General features: G+C 58.1%; 1 protein-coding gene across 1 annotated transcript; it reads right to left on the bottom strand.

Moving 5' to 3' along the window:
* Positions 1–2,252: 2,252 nt before the first annotated feature.
* Positions 2,253–8,011, bottom strand: Chmp6 (charged multivesicular body protein 6). The gene is made up of 8 exons (XM_057775249.1): positions 7,864–8,011; positions 6,148–6,257; positions 5,970–6,057; positions 5,554–5,640; positions 4,884–4,949; positions 4,667–4,747; positions 3,704–3,758; positions 2,253–3,166 (listed from the first exon to the last, which is right to left on the bottom strand). Exons 1-8 carry the CDS (start codon positions 7,924–7,926, stop codon positions 3,114–3,116), a joined length of 603 nt encoding a protein of 200 aa, XP_057631232.1. The 5' UTR covers positions 7,927–8,011; the 3' UTR covers positions 2,253–3,113.
* Positions 8,012–9,513: the final 1,502 nt, after the last annotated feature.

Below are 9,513 nucleotides of genomic sequence, written 5' to 3'. Positions count from 1 at the left end.
AGAGGTGTTGTTGTAAAGATGGAGGAGTGAGGTGGGCTTTTTGTTTTTAATTAATTTTGGGGGTATGCTGCAGGAGTGTGGGGCAGATACGGAGGGACTGGGGTGCCTGATGTGAAATTTCCAGAGTCATTAAAGAATTATGTAAAGAAAGTGATTGAGGGCTGTCTAGATGGCTCTCGAGTGGCCTCAGCTTCAGCTCCCAGCACCCACAGGACAGACAGCCCACAACCGTCAGTAACTCCAGTCCCAGGAGATCCGACGCCCTCTTCTGGGCTCTGTGGGTACATGCACGCTTACATACATACATACATGCAGGCAAACACTCAAACAAATAAGTTCAGAAATTTTTTTTTTGAGGAGCTGGAGAGATGGTTCAGCAGTTAAGAGCACTGGCTGCTCCTCCAGAGGACCTGGGTTCAGTTCCCAGCACCCACGTAGCAGTTCACAACTGTCCGTAACTCCAGTTCCAGGGTACCCAACACCCTCACCCAGACACACATGCAGGCAAAACACCAGTGCACATATTTTTTTTAAAAAAAATTAAAACATTTTGAAAGAGGCGATTAGATACAGGCTGCCAGAGGAGAAAAGCCTTTAGCATCACTCAGTGTAAACCCTGTTTGATCCAATACCAGGCTGCAAGGCAAGAGATGCCAGCGGATGGCCTCAAGGCTGGGGAGGGGGGACCACCTGCTGTACCCACGAGCCACATTCCCAGACTCTGTTCTTAAGACAGGGTCTTACAGTGTGGCCCAGGCTGGGCCCCTGCCTCTCTACCTCCCTGTGTTGGGATTGCTAGCATGAAGCCACCATGCCAGACTCGGGTGACCAGTCTACAGGATTCGCTCTGAGCTGCAGGCATGGGGATTCTGCTCTGAAGATCTCACAGAGGAAGGAGCTGAGGTGCCAAGCCTTCAGTGGCTGATGTGGAAGACAGCCAGCTGGGTTCTGAGTTTGGATCTGAATCTCCCTTCCCCGAGCCAAGGTTCTGCGCAGCAGCCGCCGAACACCAAGCTTGTGCCCATCATCCCTTGTGTACCACAGGTGCCTCATCCCATGAGCTAGCCTTGTTAGCCTTGCCTGGATCTCTAGGCCACCATCTCAGGGGGCTTCCAGGGAGGACCACTGCTTGTCCTGCAGTCCCTCTGCCCCAGCCTGGCCACTGGCCCCCACTCGTGGCCCCATTGCTCACCTCCACATCTCCAGGGGTTGTCTCTGCCACAAGCTTTATACTTAGCTCGTGGTTGTCATGGATCCTATACCAACTACACTGACTGACAGGGAACCATGATAGAGCAAGGGGGTCCTAAGAAGGTCAAAGCTCACAGGGTCAGGGGTGGGTGAAACCTAAAGGCTACACCCCAAGTTAGGCAGAGGTACACAGCCGTCACCCCAGCATCCAGAAGGCCGAGGTCAGTGGACAACATAGGCAGTTGAGCCATACAGTAAGATCTCGTCCCCAAAAGGAGTGTATACTCACGAGACAGGACTCTTGGCTGCCCTGGGTTCTCCCAGTGGACAGCTGACCTCCACCCAGCACAGGTCAGACACGAGAGCTGAGTGGAGCCTGGCCTAGCTGGGCCTCTGAAGCTCTGCCTGCAGCACCTGTGTCCACCTCAACGGTGTCCACCTCACGGTGTGGGTGCCTGCAGGGCCTAGATTTACTGCTGCTTCCTTGGTAAAACTCCCCTCAGTGCGGCCGGGCGCACTCCAGCAGCAGAGGTGGACAGAGCCCCCTCCTGGTGAACGCGGGCACTGCAGGAGAGGCCGCATCCACACTGTGGGTCTCAGGGCTGCTCCCAGTCTCCACCACACCTGCAGGTCCACTGTCTCCTGAGAAGCCCCGAGACTGCTCCATGAAGGGGACCTGACAGTTGTCTACCAGACAGGATGTCCCCATGTGCACTGCGACCGCAAACCAGTCTCTCTCTGTCACAAGGCGTCTCAGGCCTGGGGTCTGCCATTGGAACCATCAGCCCCATGTAGGGATATGCAGCATGCAGAGTGGCCAGAGCCCTGCCCTCCTCTGCATTCAAAGACAGCTGCTAGGCATGGCTGAGGTCACCCTTGGGACTCAGCAGCCCCAGACTTACATAGGGAGGAGCCCAAAGCCCCCCCCCCCCCACCGTGCACCTGCAGCCCAGGCCCTGGCTTTGCCTAGTAAGGTGGCCAGGGCTGTTTCAGCTGAGTCATGGGCTGTGCTCCAATCCACCCACGTAACTGCTCCCATGCAGGGATTCACACCAGGACACCAGACTCAAGTCCAAGAGGCGGGAGACCATGCGGAGGCCAGCTTTAATACTGGAGCTGGCCTGTTTTGGGTTAAGGAAGAGATGCCCTTTCCTGGTAGCCCTGTGTTCCCAGAGGCCCGAGGACCAGGGACTGTCCAGTGTCAAATGAGCACAGGACCCTGGATGTCACTTTCAAGCTTGACACCTCCTGGGTATTGGTGGCTTAGGGACTGGCAGCTGTGTCCAGGATGCCATGGAGGTACACACCCATTGGAGCAAGGTCTGTCTTCTGTGAAGACCTCAAGTCAGGCTCCTAGATTTTCAGCAGGGTGGCCCTGGTCCACCTCCCCCAAACATAAGAGGCTTGAGTCTCAAATGCCAAAGAAGATGTCCCAAGATGTTTGGAGAACACCAGTCCCTTAGGGTTTCTGTTGCTAGCCTGCAGGGAAACAGGGATAGCAGGAGGCCAGGCACTGTGAGAACCCTTTAACTGAAGCCCCCCAACCAGCTCATGTGAGCAGCAGAGACGAGTCGGAAGTATAGGGACCCCAGGTCTGAAGTGCTTCCTCAGAAAAGAGCTCAGGTCACACGGACTGGGTCAGCCACGAGAGCAGCACCAGGGGGATCGGTGAACCACAGCTGCTGAAGCCGGGCCTGGCTGGGCTCTGCGTGTTCATTAATCCAGAATGAGAGCAAGACAATGGTGCGTCCAGACTGAACTGCGAAGGTGCGTTGTGGCCCTGACACAGGACCCATGTAAGCTGCCGCTCCAGCCTCTAGCGCAGCCCTTCAGGCCTTCTGGGAGCCCTCAGGGTTGACACGCAGCCGAACGCTCTGTGGCCAGTCCTCAGAGAATCCCTGCGAGTCCCTGGAAAGTCCAAGTTACGAGGCTGCCACCAGCTCTGCCTGCCTGGATCTGGCCTTGGCAGGGGCTTCTGTGGAGAAAGAAAACGTTCATGATGCACTCGCGAGCACAGCGAACTCAGAGGATGAGGCCAGAGGCACAGCCTGTCCAGGAGGCCTCAGGAGGCTTGGAGCTCCCAGAAGCCACAAGGTCACAGAGGGACGTGTGGAGCTACTAAGACTTTGAGTTTCCACTTAATTCACTGACTAGAGTGCGGGGAGGCTCCTGACATGCGACCATGACACTGGAGGGGCAGCGCTGCCCACGGCTGTGAGTTCCAGATGACTGCCGGACCTGGGAGCTCTGAGCCCTCTAGGGTCCAGGCGGCTACAAGCCTTCTCCCAAGGCTAATGAGTGGGCGTGTCTCTGTGAGCTGGTCTGGAGCCCATGAGAGCCCACGAGGCCAGGGATCCACTCTCCATCAGTGGGGCACAGTCAGAGGCTCACTTTCTTACTGGGCTGTGGGAGCTGCGGCTGGGCGAGGTGAGAGGATCACTGTGTAGGGCTCCCTGGGAGACCTCGGTTACACTCCTTCTGACCAACACACACACACAAAACACAACGGTACCTGGATTTATGTCAGGAAGGGGCTCCGAAGGAACCTCTGGTAAGTCGATTTGTTCCTGCAGGAAGCAGAGGAGAGGTGTGAGTCGGGGGGGGGGTGAGGGGGGGGGGTGTGCCGCCACTGCCTGCCTGGCTCTCAGGAGGAGCTGATTTGCTTGTTAGCTGCCCTAGGAGGGTGCAGCTGCGAGCCTGCTGCTCCAAGGCCTGGCTCTGTTGCTCTGTCGGCTTCCTATCTACAGCGTCTTTACAGATGACCGCTGCAGAGGGGACAAGGCCACTACAGGGGCCCCAGGACCCCCAGCAATCTGGAGCTACTCCCAGGAATATATTGGCTCACGAGCAGGGACTGCATAGACCATGGAGGAAGGAGGCACCAGGCTATCTGAATCCCCAGGGCTAGGAAGCTGTGTGCTTCTGCTGGGAGGCACTGAGGGGGCTCCAGTCCTGGAAGACTGTGGTGGAGAGCTGCCCCATGGTGGCCTCTGTCATCTCGTGGGCTGTCTTCCCAGCAGCCCATAAGGCTCCTGGCCCTACAGACCCAAAGAGTAACTTCCCAGACAGTCCCCCGGGGATGTAGACCGCAGGTGGCTCTGAGGAGACAGGATGACCTTAGCAAGCAGTAGCTGTGGCCAACTGAGGTTAAGATGGGCAGCGACAGAGCTCATGGCCTGAACACAGAGGTCAGACACAGCTGCAGCCCAGCGGACCCTCGGGGCCTGGAGTGCAGAGGTGAACAGGCTCCACTAAGCCCAAGAGGAAAGCACAGGCCAACCGTTCTCCCTCCATGGCTCCCCAGCGGCCGGCACCGGGGGTGGAAGAAGCTTGGCTTCAGCCCAAATGAAAACCACCTTGGGAAGGAAACCAGGAAACCAGGACTCTGGGCTCAAACGTAATAGCCGGACATATGACCAAATGGAGGCCTATAGGGCCCGTCCCCCAGAGGACCAGACATCCCCGGATCCTGTACCTGAGTGATTGCATTCAGCTCCTCCAGGATGGCATCCTCGTCCTCCTGGGTGAAGTTGCCGGCCAGCAGCTCATCAATTTGCTGTGGAAGGAAAAGATGGATTGAGAGGTGAGCAGGCCTGGCGGGCTCTGGGGCCCCCTGGGAAGCAGTGGCTAGCTGTATGTGTGCCAACCTGGCAATGGGGGGGGGGTGCTGGACTGTGCCCAGCAGAACATACCCGCTGGTACTCTACGGCCTCCTGGGTCTCGTCCAGGATCCTCTCCACCTCCTCTATGGACATCACCTGTGGATGAAGAGCTCCAGAGCTGCTCAACAAGGCAAATGCCAGCCCTGGCAAAGGCCGTGCCCTCACCCCCTCTCCTCCAGCAAAGCCAGGGAAGTAGGCCTGCCCTTGGCTTTGAGCCAGGCCTGTCTTCAGAGGCACTGCCCAAACCTTCCCAGACCCGGAACAACCCTGACAGCTGTAAGTAAAACAGGTCAAAACCGGAAATCCTTCCTGGGTGGTGACCAGACTTCCCCTGTGTGCAGTCAATACAGCACCTCTGCTGGCCTGACGCACGCACGCGTACCCTAGACCCTGCTCGGACACCCAGAGAGGCAGTAAACCCAACCTCTGGCCCTGAGCCCTTGGCTCCCTGACCAGCCTGCTCACCACACCCATGCTGCTTCCTGAGGTCTGAGAGGTCACCATTCCCTGCCTGCCCCACCACGCAGCACCAGGGAACCCAGCTCAAAGGTTGTGCTGTGCCACCCCTCCCTCGGGTCCCACTGGTCCCTGACAGGCACTGGCACACCCCAGTCCAGCTAGACTCAGGTCCTGAGATGACACAACCCCCCCCTTGAGTTGCCTGCAGCTGCACCCGCCTGTCGAGCCCCACGGGACCTACCTGGTGCATCTTATTCAGACACTCGTTGCCCACCTGAAGCCCCTCCATCACCTTCATCTCGATCTGCGTGAACTCGATGCTCTGAACCTGAAAGCGGCAGTCAGTGGTCAGAAGCCCGCTGGGCTCTGGACTCATGGGTGACAGGCTTGGCCTTGGAAGGACTGTCCCGTCCCACCCTTCCTGGTTCCCTGCTATGGCGGCTGAGACTTACTGAGAAAGTGCTGGACACTTCCAAAGGATGAGACGGCCTTTCAGTGGCTCCAGCCAGCACGGCAAACCAGGGTTTTTACCCCAACCCTGGGAGACGCGCATGCGGTCCCCACCAGCACGGCCTGCTCCCCACATCCCGCCCTGGGGTATCCCACCCCCCACCCCGTTCCCCAGGAGCTCTGGTTCCCAGCAACGCCCCGGCTTACCATGGCTTCCAGGCTGCTGATCTGATTCTCCGTCCTGTCGAGCAGCTGCTCCCGGTACCTCTTCTTCTTGAGCAGCAGCTTGGCCCGTCTGCAAGAGAAGCCACCTCGTCTGCTCTGGCTGCGCTCCAGGGACGTGCCTCCTCTCCCACCATGCTAGCCCCGAGGCAGTGCCCCTTACTCTTTCCTGCCGTCCCGCAGCAGCTGCCTGGCCAGAGCCCGCTCCCTCTCCAGCTGCTGTGTGACCCTCTTCTGGTACTGCCTCAGCTTGTCCCTCTGCTGCTTCAGTTGCTGGGGAAACAGCAAGGATGCAGCCGGTCAGTGCGCCTTCCATCAGGATCTCACCAGGCTGCTGGTCCCAGCATGCTCAGGAAGGGCTGGGCCATCCTCTCTAACGGTGGCTCTGCCACCCAGAGGATATGTAGCAATATTCAGAAACACCTCTGGACTCACACCGCACCAAGGCCCATTGTACCAAGGAGGCAGCCTTCACCCTCGTCAGTCATGGCTTGGCTCCAAACACAGCCTAAGCTCTGTGGGTCACTGAGGGGGCCACTAGGCCCTGGAAGGTTCTTTTTTTTAAAAAAAAATATTTATTTATTTATTATGTATACAATATTCTGTGTGTCTGTAGGCCAGAAGAGGGCACCAGACCTCATTACAGATGGTTGTGAGCCACCATGTGGTTGCTGGGAATTGAACTCATGACCTTTGGAAGAGCAGGCAATGCTCTTAACCACTGAGCCATCTCTCCAACCCCCCTGGAAGGTTCTGATACATCAGAGAACATGAAGTTGCGCGCCCAATCCCCCTGCCTCAGCCTACTGGAAGTCTGCTGCCACACACGGCTCTTCCCGTTTTTTCGTGCACTTGCTTTTCTTTCCTGTCTCCATTGCCATCTACCTGAACGGTCAATGGCCACTATTGACTATGGTCCGTCCTCCCCGCTAGGCCGTTTCCATTTTGTGTCCAAATGCTGTCACTGCAGAGGGAGTTACGATGAACAGGTGCGGGCCCTGGGCACATTTCACACGCAGGAGGGCACCTTGAGGGCAGACGTTGTAAGTGAAGGCAACGGGCACCTTTAAGATCTACCATGCCCTCTAGGTTACCCGGGAGACCAAGCTAGCTGGGGAGCTCTGCTAGCTGGGGGAGGGGGTCAGCTCCCAGCCCCCCCCCTTCACCCAGCGTTCCCTACAGGGTCTGGCCCTCAGCGGGCATGGGGGAAAGAGCTCTCTGTTCCCGTCCTTCAGATTCGGAGGCCTTGTGGCCAGGCTACATGTGCTCTTTCTTCTTGGTTGGCTATTTCCGCCAGCTGTGCACAAAGCGCCAGGAGTCCCAGCGCCTGGAGGGGAGACCAGCGGAGCTGCAGCAAGGCCAGGCTGGGCCTCTGCGGAGCAAGCAACCTAAGCAGGTCCGCCGGCGGCTAGGGCTAGGTTCTCCGCCCTGTGGCCCTGGCACCTTCGACTGTTGCAGATGTGTGCTTGGCGGTGGTGTCCTGACCGCAGGACCCACCTCCGCGACAGCTCTACTTAGAACTGGGCGTCCTGGGACGCGGGTGTCCCGGGGCTTCCTGCCCGCCACAGAGGCACCTTTCCTGTAAGCATCGCAATGAGACCTTTAGTGACAGCCACGCCCACGGGCTCTTTATCTGGGGGCTTCATCTCGGAACTTTCAGCAACTTATGGCTGTCAGCAGCTTCCTTCCTGGCCCCTTCTCTCGGGGAATCTGCGCTCAATCCGGGTCCTTCCTGGCCTCCGCTCGGCCGGTCCAGGTGTGTCCGCAGCTGGACGCGCGATGGCACCGGAAGCGGGACCCGCTCCGCTCCCCGCCCGCCTCAGTTTCCCCCGCGGGGTCCAGCCCCACGCCCCGCCCCGCCCGCCGTCGGGCCCCTCACCAGGATGGCCCTGTCCTGCTCGGTGACCCGGCTCTGCTTCTTGCGGCCAAACAGGTTGCCCATGGCGGCCCCCGCGCCGGCCGGCCGAGCCCGTCGCCGCCGCCTTGCGGCCACCGTACTCCGTCCGCCCTACGGCGGCCGCGTGGAGTCTCGCGCCGCAGAACGCGAAGCAGCTTCCTCCTTAGCGTGCGCACCGCCTGGCTGGATTTTTCCCGGGCGTCGCAAACGCCCTGCCTCGCCCTTTCAGATAATCAAATGGGATCTTTGATTAATTCAGTGCACCTCAGACGGGTGCGCCTAAGCCAGGCTTCCCGACCTTCGGAAACGCCCAACCGACGCCCCCCCACCCTGCTGGTCCCTGAACAGAAAATGCTGAATTTGCGAACACTGCACCCAGGGTTTTGGATCCACAAGTCTTCCTAAGAGGCCGTGCCCGGCGTGCACCTGCCACTCGTTGCTCTCACCTTTGTCCCTTGGTCTTCCCGCTGTGGTCAAGGTCCGGGAAACAACACAGAGTCCCTACTTTCATCCCTGCGGTCTTGGGCTAACGATGAATCTGCCCTGCTGCTGAGAAGGACGCAGTGACCCCAGGAATTCTGATCCCATCTGCCCTCTGTAGCCCCTTGTTAACTGGGGTGCCAAAGACACTCATGCCTGAAACTCTGCACCCCTAAAGCCACCAAGCCTGAATTTATCGTCTTGGCCAGGAGGAAGCAGAACAAGGCGCCTTTCTGAACTCTGGGCTCAGTCTTGGCCTCAGGTTCCACACATCACTGATTACGTAAATCTGGTGCCTACCCCCTCCTCCCGCAGCACCTTGGGATTCCTGAATTGTGTTCTTCCTTCCCCCACCCACAGTTCCTTCAGGAAAAAAAGCACAGAAGGTTTTTTGGGGGGCTTTCTGATGTCCCCGCCGGGGCTCTTGTGATTGTTCACCCAGAAAAGGCTCCCAGTCTTGACTTGGCTTTGCCTGGGAAAGAACAGCAGGTGATGCCCTGAGGCTCTGGCTACGCTTAGGATTCTAGCTCCTTCTGCCACTTTAGAAGCAGTTTCTAGGGAGCTGGGGTTTTGTTTGCTTTTCCCTTCCAGGGGCCCTCCAGCTAGCCAAGGAGCCCTGTATGCCAGGGCACTATACACGCCTGTACATCTTCAGAGGCCCTTTTTGGGATCAGTCAATGGCTTTGGTGGCTGCTATTGCATCTTTGTCTCCGCTGTTCTGTGACCCTGTGACATCCCAGTAACGGCCCCTGCTCCTGTGGTCAACATTCCTACAAAGGGCAGCGCTGGTGGACCTTTCTAGGAGCCTGGAGCTTCCCATTTGTGCAGTTCTCAAGACCTCGTGGAGACCACGCGCTGGGGTGTGGGAGAGATGATGGACAAGTCCCACCTCGTGAGGCTCTTCTTACACTCTTTTTTTTTTTTTTTTTTTTGGTTTTTCCGAGACAGGGTTTCTCTGTAGCTTTGGAGCCTGTCCTGGAACTCCCTTTGTAGACCAGGCTGGCCTCGAACTCACAGAGATCCGCCTGCCTCTGCCTCCCAAGTGCTGGGATTAAAGGCGTGCGCCACCACCGCCCGGCCTTACACTCTTTTTTAAGATGGGGTCTCACTATGTGGTCCTGGTTGGCCTGGAACTTGCTATGCAGACCCAGA

This window comes from Chionomys nivalis, chromosome 7, assembly GCF_950005125.1.
Source record: "Chionomys nivalis chromosome 7, mChiNiv1.1, whole genome shotgun sequence".
Classification (NCBI taxonomy): domain Eukaryota; kingdom Metazoa; phylum Chordata; class Mammalia; order Rodentia; family Cricetidae; genus Chionomys; species Chionomys nivalis.
The sequence above is the reverse complement of the archived record's forward strand: the minus strand, read 5'-3'. Positions and strand labels throughout refer to the sequence as shown.